The following is a 27,786-nucleotide window of genomic DNA, read 5'->3' on the forward strand; positions in this document are numbered from 1 at the left end:
GACACCTTCCTAATATAGAGTTGCAACCCCCCCCCCCCATCCTTGATATACACAGGGAACTGTTGAGCATGAAAAACCCAGCAGCGTTGCAGTTCTTGACACATTCAAACCGGTGCGCCTGGCCCCTACTACCATACCTCGTTCAAAGGCACTTCAATCTTTTGTCTTGCCCATTCACCCTCTGAACGGCACACATACACAATCCATGTTTCAATTGGCTCAAGGCTTAAAATCCTTCTTTAACCTGTCTCCTCCCCTTCATCTACACTGATTTGAAGTGGATTAAACAAGTGACATCAATTTTCATCTGCAACAACTTACAAAATGTACATTTTATTTTCTGCTGATGGTGTTTCATTGCAAAATAAGTCATCAATTGTTTAACAACCTGTCAACCAACGTGTCAACCCTGGAGTGTTTCCATCAGTAAACACCAGACATTTCTTTGTAGTACGTTTTTATCTACTGTAAGTATAAGGACACAAGGCGAGACCCATATGCAGACACAGGAGGCAGATGGTTGAACTCCAATATTTATTATAACACCAGGGGTAGGCAAAAGGCAGGTCGGGTACAAGCGAGAGTCCATAAACCAGGTCAGAGTCCAAACAGTACAGGGCATTAGACAATCTCGAGGTCAGGGCAGGAAGAATGGCCTGGACAGGCAAGGGTCTAAACCAGTAGGACGAGGAAAAACGTGCTTCTGGGAAAAACAGGAGCTAGGAGATAAACGCTGGTTGACTTGGCAAACAAGACAAACTGGCACAGAGAGACAGAAAGCACAGGGATAAATACACCGGGGATGATGAGCGACACCTGGAGGGGGTGGAGACAAGCACAAGGACAAGTGAAACAGATCAGAGCGTGGCAGTAAGTCTGTACCTTGATCCAATAGTTTAAATAATGTCTGGTGTTACTGGTCTAGAGAGTGTGCTTGATGATATCCTCGCTTCAATGTTACTCCAGGGATACTTGTAGTATTTGTAATATGACCATTTTGTCTGTCAAGCCACGTCCTCCTTGAAGCTTTTTTTGGTCACGTTAGTTCCTTCCTCAACATGGTTCAAATGGTTTTCATCACATAAAGATGCCATAGTGAAACGTAAGTTTGTAAATTCAGCCTATTGTAAAGCTATACCACTTACTATACAGTACCAGTCAAAAGTTTGGACACACCTACTCATTCAAGCAGTTTTCTTTGTTTTCACTATTTTCTACATTGTAGAATAATAGTGAAGACATCAAAACTTTAAAATAACATATATGGAATCATGTAGTAACCAAAAAAGTGTTAAAGAAATCAAAATATATTTGATATTCTTCAAAGTAGCCACCCTTTCTCTTAATGACAGCTTTTCACACTCTTGACCTTCTCGCAACCAGCTTCACGAGGTAGTCACCTGGAATGCATTTCAATTAACAGGTGTGCCTTGTTAAAAGTTAATTTGTGGAATTTCACATTATGGCAAGAAATGCTCAAATAAGAAAAGAGAAACGACAGTCCATCATTACTTTAAGACGTGAACATTTCTACAAGTGCAGTCAAAAAACCATCAAGCTCTATGATGAAACTGGCTCTCATGAGGACCGCCACAGGAAAGGAAGACCCAGAGTTACCTCTGCTGCAGAGGATGTGTTCATTAGTGTTACCAGCCTCAGAAAAATCAGCCCAAATCAATGCTTCACAGAGTTCAAGTAACATTTCAATATCAACTGTTCAGAGGAGACTGCGTGAATCAGGCCTTCATGGTTGATTTGCTGCAAAGAAAACACTACTAAGGGACACCAATAAGAAGAAGAGACTTGCTTGGGCCAAGAAACATGAGCAATGAACATTAGACCGGTGGAAATCTGTCCTTTGGTCTGATGAATCCAAATTGGAGATTTTTTGTTCCAACCGCCATGTCTTTGTGAGACGCAGAGTAGGTGAACGGATGATCTCCGCATGTGTGGTTCCCACCGTGAAGCATTGATTAGGTCTGATGGTGTGGAGAGCTTTGCTGGTGACACTGTCTGTGATTTATTTAGAATTCAAGGCACAGTCAACCAGCATGGCTTCTACAGCATTCTGCAGCAATACGCCATCCCATCTGGTTTGCGCTTAGTGGGACCATCATTTGTTTTTCAACAGGACAATGACCCAACACACATCCAGGCTGTGTATGGGCCATTTGACCAAGAAGGAAAGTGATAGAGTGCTGCATCAGATGACCTGGCCTCCACAATTACCCGACCTCAATTCAATTGAGATGGTTTGGGATGAGTTGGACCGCAGAGTGAAGGAAAAGCAGCCAACATGTGCTCAGCATATGTGGCAACTCCTTCAAGACTGTTGGAAAAGCATTCCCGGTGGAGCTGGTTGAGAGAATGCCAAGAGTGTGCAAAGCTGTCGTCAAGGCAAAGGGTGGCTACTTTGAAGAATCTCAGATATGAAAGACTCACATCTAAACTTCACACCTGCATGCAGGTCTGCATATACTTTACAACAACTTTTTTTTTAACTTCCGAAAAAGAATAACTAACTTTTAAAAAATTCATTAACCTTTTATTGTTTTATGTCACATACATGAATAAACACAGAGGTTATAATTAACTGACTAACCAAATGTAAATAAAGAATATCTCAATGAGTAATTTGTTTACTGATATTGTATGTAACCCATTTGTGACACAAACTGTTCAGGACAGTGGAGGGGGGCTATGGTAGAGGAGCGTTCAGTTCAACAGGGTGACCTACACAACAATGTTATCTGATGGTTAACCGATGGCTATGTGCTGACCAAAAGGGCTACGCTTGGTCAGTCAGGTCACAATGTTTAGTCATGGCCTGTGACCTCTGTGTCAGGATTCACATTCCACTGAAGGATGTTGTTCCCATTTCTTCTGATTGCACAACATCAGTGTGAGTTGATGTTCAAACCAGCTGCTGGAGAAATACAGGAAAAAGTACAAAATTCTCTACAAAAATGGCACTGATCCTATAATAAATAGCTTTTCAGTGAGAATTATATACATTAGGTTTTATATAAAAAACTAAATATAACCCCAAAAGTGTGGACAATGAACAAAACTAACATTGATGACAGTGGTTTCAAAGAAAGTCTCACCATATTGACATGTTAAAAAGATAGACTGTGATTCAATCAGATCAAGAGTTAACCTGCGTTGGCCGTAACTACAGTATGAGTTGACAAATTGGAGAGCGGCTGCTCGTGTGTTCAAAACGGCGATAGAAAGTGTAGGCGCTATCGATGTTCATTTGAATGGGGGTATTTATAGCCTGTTTGAAGTGTAGACAATAGCCTAGAACAGGGATGGGCAACTTTGATGGGGGTGGGGGGCACAAAAATCTGAACTCATCATGAAGCCCCCCCCCCCCCCCCCCCAGAACCTAGCCCTAAGCAAAATTGCTCATTCAGTTTTCACAGAAAAGAAAGATCTCAATAATATACATGGTTTGTAATGAATATTGTAAATTAATATGTTGACTATTAGAACAACTGGAGAAATCTGAAGACACTGGTTTCTGATGAGTTGAAAATGCCAGATGGACCCCTTAAATTATTCCAATTTAGTGGTTTTCTCCCTTTCCAGACATTTTTCACAGCAATATAGTACAACGCTGGGGAAAATGGGAAAAAATATTAAGTAACTTGCTGCTCCTCTGCTATCCCACCTGGACATCAATAGTTGATCCCTAATTTATCTATACATCTGGGCAGGAAATTATGTCAGAGTGCCACTGACAAGTTGTCCTGAGCCTGCAGAGAATACTGATGGGAACAAGTGTTTCTATAGTCAGTTGTTTGAGTTTGACATGTGTACCGGTACATTATAAACCGTGTTAAATGTGTGTAATTTGAAGAAAAAAACATTAACCCATATTTGACATTTCATGGGAATATGGGGTCATCAAGAGATGGGGTGATCAATATGGGGTCATCAAGAGAGTCAACATGACATGGTGAGAATGATGTGTAAATTCCAAAGAAATCCCTTGTAAAAGTTAACAGCTGAAATACTACTAGTATTACAAAGACAAAAAAGTATGTTCTATGAACCAATGACAGCAAAACAATAGCCATTCAGTTAAAGCAGTATCTGATAAAGAAGTGGTTGCTTAAGAAGTATTATTAGATAAATGGACACCATAAGTACTTTAAAAACTGACCACAATCCATCATGTGTTCCTTTTCATGATATTTCAGCTAGAATATTCCAGATACATTAGTTCTTCAAAGACAAAAAGTCACTTTCTCTTCAGTGCCTGTCAACGAGTGGTCCATTCAGTCTGTTATCATAGTTTTTAATTGACTGTCAGCCTGATTGCTCTCCATCATCACTGCTCAGAGATCCACAGGATGAACCATCTAGAAGGAAATCAATCCCATAATATGTTAAACAACTACATTGCACATGTATGCACCTTGTATGGTAATAAAAAGTACTGTATTTGGTCTCAACTCACCCATTAAATCCACTGGTTAAACTTCTGTTGATTTTCCTATAGCAAACATTTTTTTGCCCTGTGAAGAAATTATTGGCTGTAAGTTTTCTTTGATCTTTATAGAGATTTTATGTAAAATATGTAACTAAAATGATCCATTTGAAAATGTACAGTGTAATTATTATGAAGGTTTACTATTAGGTCCAATTACTGGCATGATTACATCATTTCACCACACCTTTTGCAGGCTCTGAGGAGCAGCCAGCACTGGTGGTTTGGGAGCAATGGAGGGCTTCTTCCTGGTCGTAGCAGGGGAGCTGTTCTTCCTGAGATTGGGTGCTGCTGTTCTCTGGGTGACACGGGACTGGGAGCTCTGGGACAGGACAGATGACGAGTCCTCCACCTCTCCACCAATGGCAGAGAGGCAGCTGCACTCCGAGCTGCTGAACACACTGCCACTCTCACCTGACGACTCCATGCTGTCCACTGGAATCAACAGAAAGGTAAGTAGATATGGCATCACCCACGTTTAGTCACATGCTTGCACATATCAAGTGTCATGTTCTGTATGTCTGTTTGTGTTAGTCTGCAGTCATGCACCATGCATAGGGCCCTGTGTTTTGGTTAATCATGTCACATTACCTGGATTTCAACCTTTTATTTAAAGATTTTTCATCACTGTCCCCTTTCTTTTTATGTCAGATGGTCCAGCACCATCCTCAGACAATTACTTACTTACTTTGGTCTAATTCTCATTTCTAGAAAAGACTTAAAGCAAAGGTTAAAATTCAGGTAATTTGGCACGATTAGCCAAAACACAGGGCCCTAATGAAAGAACAAGAAAACTCACTGAGAAGATGAAGGTTTTGTTTCTGGTGATTGTGATGGTTATTGGGGTTATCTTCAGTCACAGTCTCCGGGGAGGAATAGACAATGTGATTGGTTTCCCCACCTTGTATCTGGTTACCAGGGTAACCTACAGGAGGTAAAGAACCTCGTCCAGAGGAGGAAGATGAGTGGCTGCAGGAGGTAGAGGCACTACTGCCTGAACCAATGGAGTTGGGCCGGAGACATTCAAGATCTGTTTGTGGAAAAGACGGCACAGGAGCTGACAAAGCAAAGAGGCAATTCAGTCAGTGAGTACATTACACATTTGTGTTGTCAGTTCCTGGGTATGGGACTTGGCTGTGGACTTGTTACCTCTTCCTAGCAGGACACAGTTGGTGGCCCTGTCACAGATGGCTGCCTCGTTAGGCTGTATGTCCATGAAAGGGTTCCTCCCCGTGCCCATGAACACTCTCTCCTGTATCCTCAGTTCTACAACACACCAAACACAACATCTGTCTTAATGCTCAAACTTACTCAACCAAAACATCAATTGGATGTATTTAGTGTCTGATATAGCATTTCTTTACAATTGCACCCCCACAGGGGTTCCCAAATCTTTTCACTCGGGCTCCCATTCCAGCATTGGGGAAAATCCCCAACGTGGCACCACATCTATTTCTATGGACACAATCACTGTTCATGACACACTGTTCGCACCCCTCTTGTAGGCGGAGAGAAAAATGTGTAGGTTTAAAGCTTATTTCCTGCAATTCTACACATTTTGTCATGGTGTGCAGAGAAAATAGTGCAGTTTTAAGCACATTTTCTTGCACTTCTATACATTTTTCCATGTCTAATGTTTATTCGTGTGATATCTGAGTGACTCAAACATTACAAGAAAATCGATGGGCTAAAAAACCTAGCTACAGAACATTAGCTGACATGGGCTAGTTGATCTGGACATTTATAACAAGTTATAAATATCTCTCTAAGGTATGTCATGACTAACATGACAAGAGGAACTGATGATGCACGACCCAATTTAGAAATAGCACCTTGTGATTCTACTATTACAACTTTCAAGATTAAGTTGAAAGCCAGACTGAGTTCCCCCCCCAAAATGAGGATTCACCTCTGCTGTAGGCAGCTTGTTCCCAGAGGATCTGCTCCAGGTCTCTGGTCCAGGCCCTTTTCACCTCCGCCCTGTCAGCCTTCAGAGTGTAAGTGTCCTGGAACTTCCTCCGCCGGAACCAGATCTCAAAACAGAAACCACTCTCTCCAGAGTTATGTGTCATCCCGATATCAGATGTCTAGACAGAAACAGAAGTGAAATAAATACTAAAGAAAGAATGCTTGCTGTTACCAATGTCAACATAAGGGCTGGATGACTTGGTCTTTGTATAGCAAACATAAAGGCAGTTAAGATAGCATTCTTTTTGTTGAACAATAATTACAATGCTCAAAATCCATTCTGTAAATTGGGTCTTATGTTCGTTTTTACATTTTTTATAATATGGTATACACACCTTGAAAGACTGTTTGTAGATGTACACATCATTGCCCACATTGGTCTTCTTGGTCTTGCTGAAGAGGATGAGATCCTGGAAGAGGAAAATACGGCGGGAGCATTTCTTCTTTCTGAAGAACACGATGAACTCATCCTGGCGAATCAGCTGGCCCTGCTCCTTCAGATTCACCTGGTGGCGGAGGGAGGAGTGGAGACAAATACATCCATGTTTATTCCTGAAAATCCTTGATACTGTTCATTCAATAATGGGTGATCATTTCCCACTTATATGCCCACATTTAAGTGACACATTTTGGAGGTTGTGATGATGTGGATGGTAAACTTACGTCACAGTCCTGGATGGCGTCCATGGTGAGGAGGTCGTTGCCATGACGCATCTGAAAGCGGACCACTTCGGCTGCAGCCTGGAGCTCTTCCCTGTCTCTCTGAGGCCCACACATCCCCAGCATGTCCTGCAGAAGCAGGCTGTACTTACTGATCCTCTGGATGGGCCTCAGCAGGTAGGAGGACAGGTCCATATGATCCCCCAGCTCCTGCTGCTTCCTCTGGGGTGGAAGGAGAGGAGACAGAGGATTGGTCACAGTAGGGATGGCGAGAGCATTGATACGACGTGAGCATTGATCTTTGACATTGAGCATTGATGGGAGTACCTCACCTTGAAGATGTCAGGGCGATGGTGAAGGATTAAGGCATCCGATTGAGGCTTGTTCTTGCTGTAGAGAGCATAGAGGCCTAAACTGTCTCTCTACATATAGGAGGAAGAGTTTACAGTCACAACAGGAATATTAAATGTATTCAACTTCAGTAGCAAATTCAGCTAAACAGAGTTATAGGACACAGACATGTAACTCACGTGTCTCAGGAAGCAGCGAGCCACTTGTAAAGGCTCTGTCTGACAGGCATCCAGCTCTCTGAGGAAGAAATGGCCGTGGAAGTCATACAGCTTTTCCAGGTTCCCAAAGATGACTCCACGTTTGCCCCGCAGGTCTTGTGGCACGTCAGGCCTCTCCAGCAGGGGGAGGTAATGAGTCAGGATGTAACCCAGGGAGCGCACATACTCCCTCTCTGTTAACAGTAGCTCCGCCATGATCCGCTGCAGCTTTCTACAGATAAAGTTACACCAAACACACATTTTCAGTCCTCTGGAAATAATAGAAAATGAATCATTGAAATGTACCTTTGTCAAGATAGTGCAAGCTTAGAGTAGATGAAGCAAAAGTAAAAACACATTGAGTCAATCTAAGGTGAAGGTCTTGCTCCATTAGGAACTCACATAATATTGCCAGCCTTCTCCTCTGAACTTGCCAATGATGTTGTTCCCTCACACCTCCTCACTGATGGGCTAGTATTCCTTGAAGAGGTCCTCTCTGCCCCCTCTCGGACACTACAGGATTCTTCTGAGCAGAAGCTGCCATGCCGTGAGATCTGGAACTTCTGAGCGGCCTGCAGGATCCGACAGGAGGGTTTCCCGTGGGAGCAGGAAGGCGTCTGGACGCAAGACTCAGACTGACTGGACGTGGCGGTCGCACACGAGTCCTCGCTCATGGACCGGCCCAGGCCCCCACGTTGCCACGGGAACCACTCACAGCCCACAGTGTGCAAGTCGGCAAGGGTGGCGGCCTCTGTGCTCCTCCCTCGGCAGGCCTCTCTCCCACTGGGCTCTCTCTCCGCTCTCCTAATGGATCTGATATGGGGAGAGGCCGGCACTGTGGTGGTCTTTGACCGTTTATAAGGTCTGTTATTCTCAGGCTTGAAGTTTATATTACAGCAGGTCACAGAGTTGTTCCTGCTCTCCAAGGCCCCGTGATACCTTCCCATCATAGAGCCTGATGGGGGATTGTACCAGTGTGGTGGACCAGGTCTGGGCAGTACCAGAGCTCCATCATGATGAGTCACTGTATGAACCAAGGCCTCATCCTCACCAGCTCTAAGTTGTTCATGCCAGGGGCCTGTGTTCCGCAAGGCCCTCTCCACATCCTGTAGTCTCTCCTCTAGCTGCTGCCTAACCTCCTGACACTTTAGCCACGCTACGTTCCACACCCGCATGCCCCTGGAGCCCCTCAAAGCACACGCCTGGCCCTTCACCTCCTGGAAGAGCTCTGGGGAGAACTGGACAAAGCTCTCCTGGTACATCTGGAGTGTAGAGACATCATCCGTCTCTGGGCGTCTGACAACCTGGTCCAGGTATTGTCTGCAGTCTTTGGCCAGCTCAGTAGCCTGGAAGAAAGGCAAAATACTTATCCAAATGGAGTGGCTGTGGATCCGACTTTTCTGGAACTTTCTTCCCGACAGCTAAAGTTACCGAAGTGTCTGTGTGATTCTCTACTTTACGCACAGTCTCTGCTCTACTCGTAGAGAACAGGCTACTCTGATGAATGGTGCTTGTTTAAAGGGATCCTTTGTGATTTTGGCAATGAGCCCATTTATCTACTTCCCAGAGTGAGATGAACTTGTAGATAACATGTTTTTTTCCCTGTGTCCAGCAATTGTACAAGAGCTAGTTAGCAACTTCCTTCAAACTGCAAGCAGAGACATAAAAATGGTATCCGCGAGTTCATCTGACTCTGGGGAAATAGACAAGGGGTCTCCAGAAGTATCCCTTTAATAAAGCTGAATCAATGTCTGCAAGAACACACAATGATAGTATTCTACATAACAGGACCGAATATAATAGCATAACCTTGCTACTGTAAGACAAAAACACCACCTAATTTCTTATAAGATTTTAGGATAATTGAGATCAAATGGTCACATTTTTCTTTCATGTGGCCAAAATTCAGGTCCAGAAATGTCAGATCCGCAGCCTCAGCCTATTCAAAAACCTTGAAAGAGACAACAGAGTTGACTGAAATGTTTACTAAACAACGTGGAACAACAACCAATCCAGTTTTCAGTATAGACACCAACCTGCTCACAGAAGTTGCACACAGTGACCATAGTCTCCAGCTCACTACAGCACCTCTCTGCCCGGGAAAGGAAGTCAGCCAGGCCAGATTTGAAGGTGCAGACCATGGTCCTGAACACCTCAGTCTCAGGGTATGGGGATGGGCCCTGGATCTTCTCTGCCTCCGTCACCAGGGCCATAGCCGTGTGCTTCTGCTCCTAATGGACAGTTACAGTAAATATGTGATTCAATTGAAACATGGACTTTCATGGGCACTTCCATTTCTGCATGAAACAGTGTCACCACTTTGCGTCATTGGGTGAGTGGAGATAGACTGACTTACATTGGCTTTAGTGAGGAATGCACTGAAACTATGGAGAGTCTGCTCCACTCTTTTTCTAGAGTCCTCCACGGATTCTGCCTCCAACAACCGCCGTTCCCCTTCTGCATCAAACCATTCCCTGATCTACAGAAGGGAGGAGGGTTACTAAATATCCTAAGTGTTTACCTAATGGATATAAAGTATGTATACCATATGAGGAGCCTCTGAATGTACCTTAGAGAAATGGCCCTCCATTTCTCTGAGTTGGAGCAGGTATTCAAGGTGCTCCAGGGACATGTTGGATCTGTGCACCAGCACATGGGCCTGCTCCTCTACATGGTTGTACATGCAGGTCACAGAATCCACTGCATCACTGCACAAAGCGGTCATAGGTCAAGGGAATAATACATTGATAAGCATCCTTTGAAGAAGGCCCACAATTATCCTGCTCATAATAAACAGTGAGAGGTAGTATACCTGTAATCCTCACAGTGAGAGTATCTGAGGTCACTCTCCCTTCTCAGTCTAGCCAGCATGGCTCCTCCCTCCCTTTGCAAAACGACCAACCGTCTGTCCTCCAGAACATCCTTCATCAGAGTTCTCTGTTCTAGAATACACCTCTGTACATCCTGCCACACAGGGAGAGAAGAGTTTGAGGGTAATAAGAACCTCTAGTCCATTCCAACATGTTTTCAATAATACAATGTCGTCAAGGTTAAATCCAATACCTGCACTGTGTCAATCTTACGGTCTTCCTCTAGTTTCCTGATGGCTGTTAGTAGCAAACCTGAGGCCTCCTGGAGATCTGACATAAAGGGATGAAGTTTCTGAAAGATAAATGTTCTGAACATCAGACGTCAAAGCAGAACAAACAAGAGGTCTGTAGTGTCTGTTAAAAGGCCGTGGCATAATATCCAGTCGAACCGTGACTAAATGTTGTGCCAGTTTTGTTCGTTTTGGTGTTTTTTTTTGTTGCTCTTCGGCGCACACAATTTATTTTCTCAAGGCAAGTTGACGTTTGGTAGGCGAAGTATACTTTAGTCAAATTTATAACCTATCAGCCCCCTTTGTCGGTGATTGATCAACTGGTCATTTTTCAAGGGAAGGTCTCTAAGGGAGTATGCAATCACAGTCGTGCGCTAAAGCCTAGACGAGTTCTGCGAGGAGCAAACAGAACCTAGTCTGAGGTTGCTTTGATGCTCTGACTGTCCTACCTGATGGAGCCAGTCCTAGTGGCTTTAGGACAGGGTGTCCTCTAGGGGCCTACATGATGGAGCTGCAGCCAGTCCTGGTAGCTTTAGGACAGGGTGCCCTCTAGGGGCCAACATGATGGAGCTGCAGCCAGTCCTGGTAGCTTTAGGACAGGGTGCCCTCTAGGGGCCTACATGATGGAGCTGCAGCCAGTCCTAGTGGCTTTAGGACAGGGTGTCCTCTAGGGGCCTACATGATGGAGCTGCAGCCAGTGCTGGTAGCTTTAGGACAGGGTGCCCTCTAGGGGCCTACATGATGGAGCTGCAGCCAGTCCTGGTAGCTTTAGGACAGGGTGCCCTCTAGGGGCCTACATGATGGAGCTGCAGCCAGTCCTGGTAGCTTTAGGACAGGGTGCCCTCTAGGGGCCTACCTGATGGAGCTGCAGCCAGTCCTAGTGGCTTTAGGACAGGGTGCCCTCTAGGGGCCTACATGATGGAGCTGCAGCCAGTCCTAGTGGCTTTAGGACAGGGTGCCCTCTAGGGGCCTACATGATGGAGCTGCAGCCAGTCCTAGTGGCTTTAGGACAGGGTGTCCTCTAGGGGCCTACATGATGGAGCTGCAGCCAGTCCTGGTAGCTTTAGGACAGGGTGTCCTCTAGGGGCCTACATGATGGAGCTGCAGCCAGTCCTGGTAGCTTTAGGACACGGTGTCCTCTAGGGGCCTACATGATGGAGCTGCAGCCAGTCCTAGTGGCTTTAGGACAGGGTGTCCTCTAGGGGCCTACATGATGGAGCTGCAGCCAGTCCTAGTGGCTTTAGGACAGGGTGTCCTCTAGTGGTCTACATGATGGAGCTGCAGCCAGTCCTAGTGGCTTTAGGACAGGGTGTCCTCTAGGGACCTACATGATGGAGCTGCAGCCAATCCTGGTGGATTTAGGACAGGGTGTCCTCTAGGGGCCTACATGATGGAGCTGCAGCCAGTCCTGGTGGCTTTAGGACATGGTGTCCTCTAGGGGCCTACCTGATGGAGCTGCAGCCAGTCAATGTGGTTGTAGGGAAGGGTGCCCTCTAGGCCTGAGGTCAGCTGACTCCCCTCCACCAGCTTGTGCAACCCCTTCAGTGAGGTCACCACAGCAATCTACTTATAGATAGAGAATGGCACAGTCAGTGACATCAGAGAGCAAGCCACCCAGAATGAATGCATTAACTATTTCTAAAATTCTAAGCTTGATGGAAATCATTAGAGGAAACCCTTGATTCAGATCTGACCTGTAGTCTAGGACATTTCTCTATGCGATGGCAGCTCTCCTTCTCCACTAGGATCAAGACACTGTGTATTGCATGGGGAATCTGCTCCTGTAACATAATCCAAATAGGAGACCTCACAGTAATAAATAGGTATGAGTAAATACAGTAGCCTATAACTGCAGGTAAAACTGAGCACAATCTGGGGAGTAAAGACAAGAATAAACAGAGGGAAAAGTCCAGAGTCCGGGTAGGAATAAAATAATTACCTCATTATGTCAAGATCACAATTTATGTATCTCATGATCACTACATAACGAAAGTTATTTTGTCGAGATCACAATAATTTTCTCATGATCACGACATAGCAAAATAGGAGTGGACATATTGTGGATGTATTGATGACAGATTGACAGTATGGCTGAGGCAGCAGAGCCCATGGTGGATCAGCGCATACGTTTATATTGATTGCTACACTAAGGGATGGTACATTTCATGCTAACATCACACTTTCATTTGTGTTTGGCGCTCATTATCAGTGTATAACTTAGAATGTTAGCAAGTTAAATGTCCCTTACCTTACCTGAGGCGTTTAACCCCTGAACGATGTCTGACAGGCAAAGCCTGTTTGCCACCCCCAAGCAACAACACAGCTAACTTGGCTAGATTTGTGAGTGAATGAGTACGAGCTAGCTAGTTAGCTAGGGAGTTCTGTTAGCTAGACTAGCTTGTTAACTATTCTGGTTGTTGGCTTGCATAACTCATACAGTATGTGTATAATTGTAAGTGACACTTAATGTTTTATGGATTATATTTACATTTACAAAGTGGCTGTATCCATTCCTGACAGGCTGATCAGATTAAATTTCAGCCTCAGAGGCTGATAATTTCAGCCTTGGAATCTGTCAGCAAAGGCACAATTATGATTGATCAGCCTCTGGGGCAACTATTGAATCTGATCAACCTGCCAGGAATTGAGCTCAGCCATTCTGGATTATATGCATCTGCCTATAAAGCATTTACAGTTAATCTGCCTGCAAGGAGCCTTAATTATAAAACAGCCTACAACGCAGCATCCTGACTTTTCAGCCTTAGAGGCTGAAATTGAATTTGATCAGCCTGTCTTGAATGGAGCTCACCCACAGTAAATGTAAATATTATCCACAAAACAAGTGTCTCTTATAATTTTAAACATATCTGTTATGCAAGCTAACAACCAGCATAGATAACATGCTAGCTAACAAGACTACCTAGCTAGCTAGCTCACCAGACTAGCCAATTTAGCTGTGTTGTTCCTTTCATGCGTTTGGCTGTGGTCTTGGGGGCCAGCCTGGGAGACATGCCCCAGGAGTGCATTGCGATCAATGCAGCCACAAGGCTCCTTGATGAAGTGGTTATTGTGCATCTGAACAAATGAATGGATGAACCTTACCTGAACCACCAACAAGGCCTTATTGAACTGTGGTGGAGGTGGAGTCTTCCGAGCATCAATAACTAGTGTCATTCCAAGTTCTCTTAGTTCTCGCCTATAAATTATGAAGATGAAAACAATGAATTAAGAATACAATCCAATGGTTCAGGCTACATAAGAGAGGGACCAGCCCAGGGGGTATCATACATACTTGATTACAGAGTGGAGGTAGAGCAGAAGTTTGCTGAGTTCCAGACTTGACACTAAAGGAGATCTCCATCCTTCCTTGTCTCCGTGCACCTCAACCACCAACCGACCTGTCCTGTCTCTGCCACCTGAGTATGGGAGAGGGGAACATGAGGATCTGATACACTTTCCCTGGACAGATATCATACACCTCTGTCTCTGAGGCAAACCATGTAAGGAGGTTTTCAATACCAGTTAGACATGCGACTCCCATCTGGAGATGGTGAGTGCTGTGTTCTGCTGAGGCTGGTAACAGGACCTTAGAACTGGGCACAGCATAGTGACCCAGGGGCTGCTGGGTAATTTCAAGTGGAGGGGTCTGGTGTCCGTTTGTAACAGGTATGAAGGGTTGGCCAGCCTGGGAGACATCTTTAGGAAGGAGGGATCATACAGAGGTATGTGATATATTTAATATACTACAGAATAACAACAACATGCCATGCTGTAGACCTCTTACCTTGGTTGGGCAGTCTCCGCCTGTTCATCTTTGGGGAAACCAGTCCAAAAGCTGTCGTGTTTTTACATTTCACTACATGTAAGCTGGGAATCATCTTTGTATTGAAGTCAATGTCCCTACTTTTTCTTCCTTGTATCACAACTTCACACTTCTCTGATATGTCCACAATAGTGGTCGACAGAGAGGAGGGACATCTCCCATCATCCTCTATGGTGTCATTCAGGCCTTGTAAAATTCCACTGGATATAGTGTTACTTTCTCCAGACTTCCAACAGGGAACCGTGCTAACAGGGGGAGTCTGGTTATGGTGACCTGGGTCTGGATAGTAGCACTGCTGGGAGGGACCAGGACATGATTCTTTACCCTCTGGTCCCAGTCTCCCCTCACATAGACTAGACTCCTCCAGAACCGCCAGTGTATTCAGTCTATTGTCTCTCTCAAAGGTAACAGGGTTCTGCAGTGCTGAATGGTAAGACTCTCTGTACCGGCACCTGATCTCCTGTGCTTTGGACACCTGGCCCATTCTCCTCCTCATGCAAGGGGTGCAGGGGGGGTCTTCGGGGAATCGGACGGTCCGGCCACAGTGTAACGGTTCCCTGAGGGGCCGGTGGGGGGCAGGAGCCAAGGCCGGGGGCGGGGGCAGGGCTGGAGCCGAAGGAACACCAGGCCTGTTGAGGGTAACAGGCCTAAATATGGGTGCTCTGGGGTGTGTGTGACTGTGAGCCCCACTGAGCAACGCTTCTTTCTGCTTAGTGAACTCCACCAAGTCTATGTATTCCCCCTCAACTTCAGAGGTGTTGTTGCTGCGGCTGTCCCATGTGTTGGGAGACACCCAGCCGATGGGCTTAGCCACATGCCTATCCTGATCCACCTTAACCAGCCTGGAGCAGTTACTGTCCACCAGACACAGCGACACCGCAATGCCATGTTTAGCAGGAGAGATCCTAGTCTCCACAGAGTACCCAGAGGCAGGCGGAGGCAGCGCCAACGAGGGCACTGGCCTTGCCACTTTCTCCTGTTGAGTAGCAGCAGGGTTAGGAGATGACAAGGCCATAGTTCTGGGTTTATCCACAAACTCAGGTAGAGCCACCTGTGCCCATGGCACCTTCACCATGCCCTGGTCTGTGGAGAGGATACAGTGGCTGAGAAGGGTGCCATGGCGGCCATGGTTGAGCTCCCCCAGCCAGTCCTCAGTGAAGATGCAGGGGTAGGAGGTCTCAGGGATGGGTGTCTCCTCTACCTCCCGACCCTGTCCCTCCTCCTCCCCCAGCAGGCTCCGGACCACAATGCGGGCGGACTGTTCAGAAAAGGGTGTCACCTGCAGGTAGAAGTCCCCTGGGCGCAGCAATAGGGGGTTGATGGAGGCAAGCTGGATCACCACCTTCTCATGCAGACACAGAGGCCAGCCCTCACAGCGGAACACCACATCAGAGTACTGGGCCTGACAGGAAAAATGACAGACGTTTCTTTACCATTTCATTTGTCTTTACACTTAGCATGACTTTGCAAGCTTTGTAATTGAGGTAACTTTGTTTTGTGTAGGTGGTCTTTATTTGAGCCTAAATGCCTGTATATAATGTGTATGGTGAACTTTTATATATTTTTTGTATAGCATCTGTGTTGATGTGTATAACTCGGAGGCTGTTGACTCACACAGGCAGCCTGCTGAACACTCTCAAGGATGTGTTTGGCTGTAATGAGGAAGTCCAGCAGACACTTGAGTGCGTCTCCTTGGTAACATTCCTCTATGACCTGGAAGAGCTGGCTCAGGACAGTGGGGGCTGTGGCCTCGAAGGGAGGGTAGAGGTCTGAGAGGGTGTTCTGGATGGACCTGTCCAGAGACTCAGGGTTCTATTAACATAAGAGACAGGCCTGAGGTCAGCACAAACATAAGTTAAAATATTCAAACGTTTTTTTTTGGCCTAAGAAAAGATGGAGATAAAGATTAGGTACAGACAGGAGTTGTTTTTCACATACATAGGCTGCGGTACATTTGTATCACATATCGAATTTTGAACATCTAAAAGCAGTTCTGCATCCCTTTAAAGAAAAGCTTAATTGACATCCATAAGGTCATAAAACACACAAACACCATTGTCTGCTATCCTTTGTTCCTGGCATCCCTTAGTATGTTTCCAGTAAGACCTCAGATCTTTTTCCTTCTTCCTTCACACAGAACAATCCATAACCATTCACCAGAGACGTTGACAAGGACAAAGTTGCTGTGGATGTCAGGGTGGCTACAGTATCACATGAGATATTTGAGCAGCATAAGCAGCATTTCGGCAGATACCAAGCATCCATAAACAGACTGGGGGTCTCTGCTAGAGGAGAGGCCTGGTTTATGGTTTCACATTCTCTCTGACCTCCATGGTGACCCATCAACCACTTTTAGGCCCTGCTTAATTTAGCTTTGTGAAAGCCATGCATCTGCTGTGGGAGGTAAATGTATATGTGGATGTTTCTTGTCTCAATGGAGAGTCTCTGTAGGAGGAAACATGGTTCTTATGGTCCCTGGTGCAATGTGGTTACCATGCCTTGCCAAGCTACGTAGACTGATTTCAATATAATTGTAGGGATATTATGACTGGCAAATGTTACTAGACACCACCCTCTTTATTGTTCAATTATATTTCAACAGATTGTGAATTAGAATACATTTACACAATAGAGTTATGAAGCCATTTTATTAACAATACACATTTTCCTCAATGGGAAAATATGTTGCCTACTTGCTCATAGTGATGAGTTTGTTTTTAATTAGTTTTTATTTTTTATTTAACCTTTATTTAACTGGGAAGGGCTCATTGAGATTTAAAATCTATTTTTCAAGAGCGTCCTGGCCAAGATAGGCAGCACCAAGTCATTACAAAAATTACAGACAAACAACATGAAAAACTAAAAGTATGCTAGTAAAAACCATAGAATTCACAAGAGTATAACAAAATAAAAAACAGCTAATTAAAAACATTGACAAGTCAGGGAATCAGTCTCAAGATCATTCATCAGTGATTTAAAATACTAATCGGGACAAGTTCTTCCAGTTTAAAAGTATTTTGTAAGGAGTTCCAAGACGATGGCGCAGAGTACATAAAAGCCCTTTTACCAAATTCAGTTCGGACATTTGGAACAGTTAGCAGGATAAAGTCCAGAGAACGAAGAGAGTACCCACCACATTTCTGAACAATAAAAATGCCCAAATAAAAAGGTAGTAAACCCAAAATGGCTTTGTAAATGAAAGTATACCCATGCCTGAGCCTACGAGTGACTAGAGAAGGCCAGCCCACCCTGGTATACAAAATGCAGTGGTGCGTAAGGGTTTTGCAGTTTAAAATAAATCTCAAAGTGCCATGGTAAAGGGTGTCAATTGATCTCAAACACTGAGCGAAAGCATTCATATATAAAATATCCCCATAGTCAAGTAAAGGCATAAATGTAGCTGATACTAGCCTCCTTCTGGCTTCAAAAGAAAAACAGGCCTTATTCCTAAAATAAAATCCCAATTTCAGCTTCAATTTTTTTGTAAGTTGTTGAATATGCAATTTAAAAGAGAGGCCGTCATCAATTAAAATGACAAGATATTTATAAGAGGTTACAACCTCAATATCCTTGCCCTGACAGGTAGTAATAGGTGAAAGGTTCAGAGGTCTATTTCTTGCTTTAGAAAACACCATTAGTTTTGTTTTGTCAGTATTGAGGATAAGCTTAAATTGACACAAGGTATGTTGAACAGTATCAAAAGCAGTTTGCAAGTTCTGGAAAGCTTTTGTAAGAGACGAGGCACAACAGTAAATAACAGTATCATCAGCATAAAAATGAAGTTGCGCATTTTGGACATTTTTGTCTAAATCATTTATATAAATAGTGAATAAGGGAGGACCAAGTACAGAGCCTTGGGGCACACCATTAAAGACAGACAATTTAACAGACATAAGCCCATCAAATTGAGTGCACTGAGTTCTATCAGACAGATAGTTAGCAAACCATGCAACTGCATGCTCTGAAAGACCTACACTCGGCAATCTCTGCCTTAGTATAGCATGATCTCCTGTATCAAAAGCCTTAGAGAGATCAATAAAAAGTGAGACTGCTGTTTTTTGTCAAGGGCTTCAGTGATATAATTTAAAACCTTCATGGCTGCTGTAATTGTGCTATGCTTCTTCCTGAAGCCCGATTGGTACATTGATAAAATATAGTTAGTAAATAAAAACTCTTTTAGCTGTTCACTCACAAGGGTTTCAAGTATTTTCACCAGGAGTGATAGCTTTGAGATTGGCCTATAATTATTTAAAAGAGTTGGATCTCCCCCTTTTAAAAGTGGTAGCACAAATGCTGATTTCCAGATTTTTGGAATTTCATTACATTCCAGGGTTAGTTTGAACAAATATGTCAGTGGTTCATCTATGAAATCAGCTGCCAGATTTAAAAAGCAGGGATCCAAAAGATCAGGACCTGCAGGCTTTCTCTGATCTAAGGATTTCAGGGCTTTATGTACCACCTGCACTGAGAATGTCAAAAAGCTAAAAGTTTGACCAGCTCTCACTGGTTCATCCACACAGGGTTGTACAGAGACAGAGAACACTGAATCAAACAGCCTAACAGACGATACAAAGTGCTCATTGAAACAATTCAGCATTTCAGTTTTGTCATATACAGCAACAGAGTCCTTCAAAACACATGACGATAATTCATGAACATTACTGTTACCAGACATAGACTTAATAGCCTTCCAAATCTTTCTAGGGTCATTCAGGTTATCAGTGGTAACAGACATAAAATATTCAGACTTGGCCTTCCTGAGAAGAAAATAACACTTGTTTAGTAACTGCCAAAAAATAAGCCAATCACTATCAGAACATTATTTCCTTGCTTTAGTCCAGGCTAGATTACGGTCGTGAATAATAAAAGACAGCTCAGAAGAAAACCATGGATTATTCCGCCCTTTAACCCTGAACCTGCAGAATGGGGCATGTTTGTTAACTATTTGGAAAAAAACACATTAGGGATAAGCTCAATCTTGCTCCAGTCAAAATAAAACAAATCATGAAAGAAAAAAAGCCTGCTAATTAAAACACTTCAAATTTCTCTTACGAATAAAATGTGGGTTTGTCTTTGGAACATTATTATTTCTAACAGCAACAACAGCACAATGGTCACTTAAATCATTACAAAAAACACCAACCGCAGAATATTTATGTGGAACATTTGTCAATATCAAATCAATCAGGGTAGATTTATCTGGGCATTTAAGATTTGGGCGAGTGGGTGAGTTAATCAACTGGGTAAGATTCATAGAATTACAAAACATTTTTAATTCACCAGACACCGGCTTTAACCAACACCAGTTGAGATCACCAATCAAGATCATTTCACTGTAAAGAAGTTTAGACATAAGGTGCATCAAAGAAGATGCACCTTGAATGGAGAAATACCACTGTGATGATTCCACAGACCATTCCACAGAACTCAGTGCATCCCAGCTCCGGTGTGGAGATGGAGGGAGAGTCTGGGCATATCAGGTCGTGATCAGAATGATCCCTTTGGACCTTGTCTGGCTGACTAGCCTACTTCCTTTAAAGCTCTCCGTTATTACTCCATCTACTAGTCTATGTTGGACAGGAGAAAAACCTAACCTTTGTCGTTTGTTGTTATCAGGCTGGCCGGTGTTGCCCAGAGTTCGTTCGCCAGGGGAGGCATCTCCTGCCTCTCTTCCCCCATCCGATAGCGGAGTCGAAGGAACACAGCAAGAGAGGCCTGGAGTGGATACAAACAACGAATAGTTTCACCGCCCTGGAGCCTGATCTTCCTGCACATTGGTCGCTGGGGGTATCTGTGTCTGTGGTCGCACGGCTTACTCCTACTCCTTCCCTTACGATTTCAAAATCGACGTCGGCAACCTTCTGTCCCTGCTCTGGATCGAGCGAGGCTTCTCCATCTGTCGGAGTCCTGCACCAGGCGCCGGGAACTACGGACTCAAGTTATCCTGCCTCTTGCCTGTCCTTAAAGGGTTCTCAGAATCCTGTGAAGCATGGGAGTGGGCAGATTTCCTCGTCTTTCTTGCCAGCCCTGATTTTGGGCAGCTCCATGGTAAGGAATGTGACTGTTCCTGGTGCAAAAACAATGTCCTATCCTGGAGCTGGAGTAAATTACATTACTAAGCTGCTCCAGAATGTACTACGCCAGGACATGGACATTGATTCTATCATAGTCTATGTGGGTTTTAATGACATTATGAAGGGCAGCTCTGAGCAGTTGAAACTGGATATCAAAGAGCTGATTGACTCTCTGCTAGACACTAATAAAATAGCCATCATATCTGGCCCTATATCTGGCCCTCTGAATTGTGGCATTGAACACTTTAGCAGGTTTCTTCTTCACAACTGGCTACGTGATTATTGAAGCTCAATAGGTGTAACTTTTGTTGACAATTTTGATACCTTTTGGAAACAACACGTTTTATAAGGAGGATGGGATCCACCCAAATCATTTGGGTTCCTGGATCTTTTCAGAGCCTTATAAGGCTGTGTTGAGACAATGACTTATCAATGACCCAAGCTCAGCTCAGTTAATCCCTACCATTGTGTCGCTGAGTCATCGTAACGCTTTAGCAAATGTACATGTAACGTAATTTATGTCCCTCTAACTGCCCTGCATGCCTCTGCTGATCCTACAGCTATTGTATGCAGCAATCATGTGCCTATGAACCAGATTTATGCTGTTAGCACTGAGGCTGTGTGCCCTAGTAGGTAGTCCACTGTGTGCAGATCACCCTGCACTAACATAAATAACATGACAATATCTACTAAGCTTCCCAGTAAAGCAATGAAAACAAACAAGCATCCCAGAAAAGTGCAAAAAATTGCCCACGTTAACATATGTAGCTTAAGAAACAAGGTTCATGAAATGAATCACTTGCTTGTAACGTATGACATTCATACTCAAGAAAAAGCTTCAAACAGTAACCAGTGCCTGCAACCTGGTTCAGGTTAACATGGTTCAGTCAACCTACCAGCGTAGTTACAAACAGCACAGGAATGAAATCATCAACATGTACTGATCACATCTTTACTAATGCTATATAAATGTGCTTGAAAGCAGTATCCAGATCCATCGGATGTAGCGATCACAATATATTAGCCATATCTAGGAAAACCAAAGCTCCAAAGCTGGTTCTAACATAGTGTATAAGAGGTCATACAATACGGTTTGTAGTGATTCCTATGTTGTTGATGTAAATAATATTTGTTGATGGTGTGTAATGAGGAGCAATCAGATGTTGCACTTGACACAATTATGAAATTGCTTATCCCAGTTACTAATAAGCATGCACCCATTAAGAAAATGACTGTAAAAACTCCCCGTGGATTGATGAGGAATTGAAAAATTGGTTGGTTAAGAGGGATAAGGCTAAATTAATGGCAAATAAGTCTGGCTGCACAACTGATTGGCAAACATACAGAGAAATCATGTGACTGAACTGAATAAAAAGAAGAAGAAACTACACTATGAAACAAAGATAAAAGACAAAGAATGATAGTAAAAAGCTTTGGAGCACCTTCAATTACATTTTGGGAAAAAAGGCAAACTCAGCTTTATCATTAATTGAATCAGATGGCTCATTCATCACAAAACCGACTGATATTGATATAACTACTTAATTATTTCTTAATTGGCATGATTAGCAAACGTAGGCATGACTGCCAGCAACAAATGCTGACACTACATATCAAGTATATTTGACCAAATTATGAAAGACAAACATTTTAATTTTGAATTCTGTAAAGTGAGTGTAGACGAGGTGAAAAAATGATTGTTGTCTATCAATAATGACAAAACACCTGACAACTTTTTTTTTGTGTTTTTTTGTTTGTTGAATTTTTACCCCCCTTTTTCTCCCCAATTTCGTGGTATCCAATTGTTTAGTAGCTACTATCTTGGCTTATCATTACTGAGAATAATAGCGGACGATATTGCCACTCCTATTTGCCTTTTTAATTTATTATTATTATTCTTTTACATTTAAGCTTACTAGAAAGTGTGTGCCCTCAGGCCTGGAGGGAAGCAAAAATCATTCCGCTACCTAAGAATAGTAAAGCCCCCTTTACTGGCTCAAATAGCCGACCAATCAGCCTGTTACCAACCCTTAGTAAAGTTTTTTTTTAAATTGTGTTTGACCAGATACAATGCTATTATACAGTAAACAAATTGACCACAGACTTTCAGCACGCTTATAGGGAAGGACATTCAACAAGCTTACACAAATTAGTGATGATTGGCTGAGAGAAAATGATGATAAAAAGATTGTGGGAGCTGTTTTGTTAGACTTCAGTGTGATTTTTGACATTATCGATCAGAGTCTGCAGCTGGAAAAAAGTATGTGTTATGGCTTTACACCCCCTGCTATAAAGTTACCTGTCTAATTCCCTAGGGCAGCTGTCTAGGCCCCTTAATTTTTTCAATCTTTACTAACGACATGCCACTGGTTTGAGTAAAGGCGGATGACTAAACACTATACACGTCAGCTACTACAGAGACTGAAATGACTGCAACGCTTAACCTCTACGGGATTGGTGTCGTTCCAACGGAACGGATGAGCTAACGTAGGCTAATGTGATTAGCATGAGGTTGTAAATAACAACAACAAAAATCCCAGGACACAGACATATCTGATATGGGCAGAAAGCTTAAATTATTGTTAATCTAACTGCACTGTCCAATTTACAGTAGCTATTACAATGAAAGAATACCAGGCTATTGTTTGAGAAGAGCGCACAATTATGAACTTGAAAATGTATTAATAAACCAATTAAGCACATTTGGGCAGTCTTCATACAACATACGCACTATACACACACGCAGACCTGGATTTTATGTTGCAAATATGTGGTAGTGGAGTAGGGACCTGAATGCACACACTTAGTGTGTTGTGAAATCTGTTATGAATGCATTGTAATGTTTTAAAATTGTATAACTGCCTTAATTTTGCCGGACCCCAGGAAGAGTAGCTGCTGGCTTGGGTCTGGGTCACCACAGTTCAGACCGTTCCCCAGTAAAGTGTAGAGGAGGTAGGACATCACACTGGACTGGGGTCCCCTGTATCCGATGGTGGGCTCATAATTATTTAGAATTCAGAATGTGGTGGAGATTCCGTACATGTGAGATTTTCATTTTATAAATATTTGGATCATTGTCTTGGAAAGCTGTGTTCCTCCTGAAGGTGATAGAAACACCTGCTTCGGGGTCCAGAGAGTTTCTGTGAAAGATTGTTATGTTCTTCATAGTCTGAACATTGTTTCCACGTCATTTCAACCCAAAAATTCTATGTGATGACGTTGAATTAACGCAGAAAACTGATTGGATTTGCAGAAAGTCATAAGTGTAAGGGAATTTTCGGCTTTTTTTTCACCCAACTTTTAACCTAAATCCAATGACGGGGAGACATTTTTGGTTGATTTCACATTGAATTCACGTTAATTCACAACTCAACCGAGTGTAAATCCAAACTAGACGTTAAACTGACATCTGTGCCAAGTGGGATGTGATGCAGGGTGGAGCTTGATGATGGGTCAATAGAAAATCATATCCTGGGCTGAACCATTGGAACATGCCACTGACCTGAAAACACTTTTCCAGCACCTGTAGGGGGTTCTGAATAAAGCTCTTGTGTTATGTCATACTATGGTTGAATGCTTCTTGATCTCTGCACATAAGTAACCTGCCCTACAGTGCTATTTTATCAAGGCATGATGACAAGCTCTAAGAAAAGCATGACAGGTCACTGCAGGTTTGAAATGAAAAAAAAATGAGCGCATCCAAGGGTTTGTAATGTGGGAAAGTGGCATTAGCAGGGCTAGCAGGTCCATGACTCATGGTTACTGTTATGTCTGAGCAACAAGAGAGCACCCTGTGGGTGTAAACAGCAAGCCTGCCTAACGGTCTGCTGCTGAGTGCTGACATTTTGCTGAAGAAACACTGGGGACTAAATAAATACACATCCCTCACACTCGGTCACTAAAATAAATGTCTTGTCTCAGATTGCAGTTTATTGCATTAGGATATCCCAGTGTGGGTAGAGTACATTCTGATATTTAACATTTCTCTTCACTTACCAGCTTACCCAAACAACTCCTTCTAAGCCGGTGGCGGACTTTGAAGTATCTTCAAGTATTTCAGTATAAATTATCTTGTATACATAATGTCTGGGAGAAATACTATGTATAATAGCGAGCCCATGGATTATGTAATTTAGCAGAGCATGTGAGCCATTTCTGACACCAATATAACTTCAAAAGCTACATTTCCTGTGTTATCTGTTTTTTTTTTAAGTTCAACAAATCGGATGCAGGTTCTCCCAGACCAGACCAACTAACTTTGTGATGTCTGAGCAACAGCTCTCTAATGGTCATCAGGAGATAACACTGTCCTGTCAGCCACCCCCAGGATGACCGTCCAAATACCACACATCCTTCTCAGTGATTCTCCAGGGCAGACAGGCACAAACACACAAAATGAATGGTGAACTGGAATAGCAGCTTGACCAATAGAGGGTTGCTATAGCATCCGTCCCTGTGTATCTCTGATATCCTACATTCTGTTACATTATTCACGTTTCTATTCAACATTTTAGCACGTGGGTCAGTTCTGTGTGACTGCTTTTGAATCAAATTATAGCCTGCTGTGGCAACCACTAAGCAACCAACACATACTAGCTTTTTAGGAATGCTTCACACTGGAGATGAGAACAAAAGTGTGTATTGTTTAGTTGGGATGAGCCGCCTGTCAATAACCAACCAAGATGCTATACATCTGTTCAGTTGAGAAGCTGAGAAGCACCTACCATGTATCCAAAGTATAAGACCTTAACATAAAGCCACGGCGCTTGTATTTAGAAGGAACCTCTTTCAATAAAATATGGGAGTGAATCAGTAAGAAAAGTACACTGGCGTTCATTTTTTTTCTGTGTTGATGATGTGCTTTAGTCTTATGTGCTTTAGTCTTAAGGCAAATAATGCAAACTAACACAGTACTTAACAAGTTTTCTTTGTAAGCTCAATCATCTGTGCTGTTTGGGTTTTGTGCCCAGATTTTGACTATTTAAATGTACTGGCGTGCCGTGACATTCATATCTGTGATCTAAATAAATCAATATTGCTGTAACATTGTTTTAATTTACGGGCCAGTTAACAGAATGATCTCATTGCATAATTTGAAACAAAACTCAGCCCAACTGCACTAAAGACACACTGCCGAATCATTACAGACACTTAATCAGGAGCGGTGTAGGTTTAGTGTCTTTTGGGTTCCATAAATGGTTACCCTGAGGGGGGCAGACTGACTGCTGCACTTTTACACACTAATTCAACTCTCCAGGTAAATTGGCTCCTTGAAAACTGTGCTTGTCCCCATAATAATGGAACTAGCTATATTATTAAATAGAGGTAGAATTTAAAGATAACTTCTCCTTGATAATACCGGAACAAAGTCATGCTACATGTTACCTGAAGTAAATTGGCCAGGGGCGCATAACATGCTGAGGGCAAGTATCTTGCATTACACAGCAAAATTTACAGACAGGCATTTAATTACATAGCAGATTTTCTAAACATCTTAGTTAACCACCTCAGGTTAGAACGTGCTAACGCCCTCCATGAGAACACGCCTAATGACATGAGAGAAAATAAACACAGGCCTAATCTTGTGGCTCTACTCTAAACCATCACTTAGCCACTAAAAAAGCAGATGCTATATTCCGTTTGCTTTGCAAATGTGGCCTTTCTTGCGTGCAAATGCTAATTATGATGCCTTGAGCAGCAGAAAGGCTTGAAGTTGGTGGCAAACCAGTAGTCCAGCAGTAGCAGTGATCTTAAAAACACTTCATTATATTAAAAGTGGGGGATCAGTTGCACATCGTCCTACCTGTAATTAAGTCACAGCTGAACATAGTGTTATTCAAACTGCCAGTTTTCCCTCCCTCCCATGATCACAGATATAACAAGTACACAGAGAGCATTAACTTAAAGCCTGAATTGTATGACGTTCCATGAGTGACCTCAATGTTTGAGAGCTTACTGAGGTAACCAGGCAAGACAGTACATCATTTTTACTGCTGAAGAAATAACTTTTGTTTTCATGTGGTGATTCAGTGGAAACATACTGGTATGATGGTCACTTCAGTTCCTAAGCCTACCTCTCCAATGTACTCTCATCCAGAGCTATAAAGAATATAAACATATAGCCATCCCCTCTCCAGAGTCTGAGTAGCACTTGAAACAGCAAAACATTAATTCAGTAATTTTTTCCCAAATGGATCCTTCTTGTAATTCTATGTGCTAGACTCATGCCTTGCTTTTAAAAGGGGAGATGCAGGCCAACCAATACAGCGAGTGTTTTGTGAAATCACTGGGAATGCACAGTAATTCCCCATTTTGCTGTGTAGCTAGCTATGTTAAGTGGGAGCACAGGAGCATCAAACCTACACGTGTGTTTGTAATGACAGAGATTATAGGGACAATTTAGACATTTGAATGTAAATGTAAATGTAAAATATGTAAAAACATGATGGACAATGATGAAAATCATATCAAAACAGCAAATACTGACACTAAACACATATGAAATGGAATGGCATAAAGTCAAAGTAGGCCATGTTGAGCAACAGTTACATTACCATGTTTCCTACAGTGTGTTGGTTGTCCAGTTAAGCAGGGACGACTGTGAGTACGGAGTCCAGTCAGGAGAATAATCATTAGACCGACGGGTCTCAGAAGTTGACAAACTGATCACACTATTCGCCATTCTATCCACATTGACTCCAAATTGCTTAGTGAGGAGGTCAGGACGTTAAGCAACAGGAAGACTCTAATAAATAAACATCTTAGAGCTCCTGGGTGATCTTCTGCTGCTGCTAATAGCTCTCCCTGGTGCTATGTTTGTCTGCCCACAGTTTGGGAGGAGGCAGCATGACCCATGCAGAGTATGAGAAAAAGCATGTAGGAGTAAGGGAGAGAGAGAGAGAGAGAGAGAGAGAGAGAGAGAGAGAGAGAGAGAGAGAGAGAGAGGGAGGGGAGGGGAGGGGAGGGGAGAAGGAAATCGCCTCAAGATTCTTTCTTACTTTTCTTTGGCGTTACTCTTAACCTCCATCTCACCTCTCCCTCTCCTTCTCTCTCTCTTTATCGCTACCTATCCTCTTGTCTCTTTCTCTCACTCTCTCACACATGCACCTTTCCAC

At 43.2% G+C, this 27,786-nt stretch overlaps 1 protein-coding gene across 2 annotated transcripts; it reads right to left on the reverse strand.

The window, feature by feature from the left end:
• Positions 1–2,532: 2,532 nt before the first annotated feature.
• On the reverse strand, positions 2,533–27,491 carry LOC139416610 (pleckstrin homology domain-containing family G member 4B-like). 2 transcript variants are annotated; one of them, XM_071165477.1, is made up of 24 exons: positions 27,226–27,491; positions 16,212–16,409; positions 14,559–15,999; positions 14,294–14,470; positions 14,067–14,190; positions 13,877–13,970; positions 12,469–12,555; positions 12,221–12,337; positions 10,738–10,836; positions 10,487–10,638; positions 10,244–10,382; positions 10,031–10,153; positions 9,711–9,905; positions 8,077–9,020; positions 7,657–7,906; positions 7,459–7,548; positions 7,130–7,348; positions 6,802–6,972; positions 6,408–6,585; positions 5,648–5,764; positions 5,298–5,555; positions 4,686–4,933; positions 4,469–4,526; positions 2,533–4,370 (listed from the first exon to the last, which is right to left on the reverse strand). In XM_071165477.1, the coding sequence occupies exons 1-23, from the start codon at positions 27,226–27,228 to the stop codon at positions 4,485–4,487; spliced, it is 5,466 nt and encodes a 1,821-aa protein (XP_071021578.1). In that variant the 5' UTR covers positions 27,229–27,491; the 3' UTR covers positions 2,533–4,370; positions 4,469–4,484. The 2 variants fall into 2 exon arrangements, with proteins under 2 accessions (XP_071021578.1, XP_071021579.1); XM_071165478.1 differs by having other exon boundaries at positions 4,188–4,370; positions 5,298–5,528.
• Positions 27,492–27,786: the final 295 nt, after the last annotated feature.

This window comes from Oncorhynchus clarkii, chromosome 9 (assembly GCF_045791955.1).
Source record: "Oncorhynchus clarkii lewisi isolate Uvic-CL-2024 chromosome 9, UVic_Ocla_1.0, whole genome shotgun sequence".
Lineage (NCBI taxonomy): Eukaryota > Metazoa > Chordata > Actinopteri > Salmoniformes > Salmonidae > Oncorhynchus > Oncorhynchus clarkii.

Coding starts and splice junctions, on each gene's coding strand:
- LOC139416610 (XM_071165477.1), bottom strand. Junction 14,191..14,293: donor GGGAGTCGCATGTCTAACTG/GTATTGAAAACC, acceptor TCCCATACTCAG/GTGGCAGAGACAGGACAGGT. Junction 12,556..13,876: donor AGGCCTTGTTGGTGGTTCAG/GTAAGGTTCATC, acceptor ATTATGTTACAG/GAGCAGATTCCCCATGCAAT.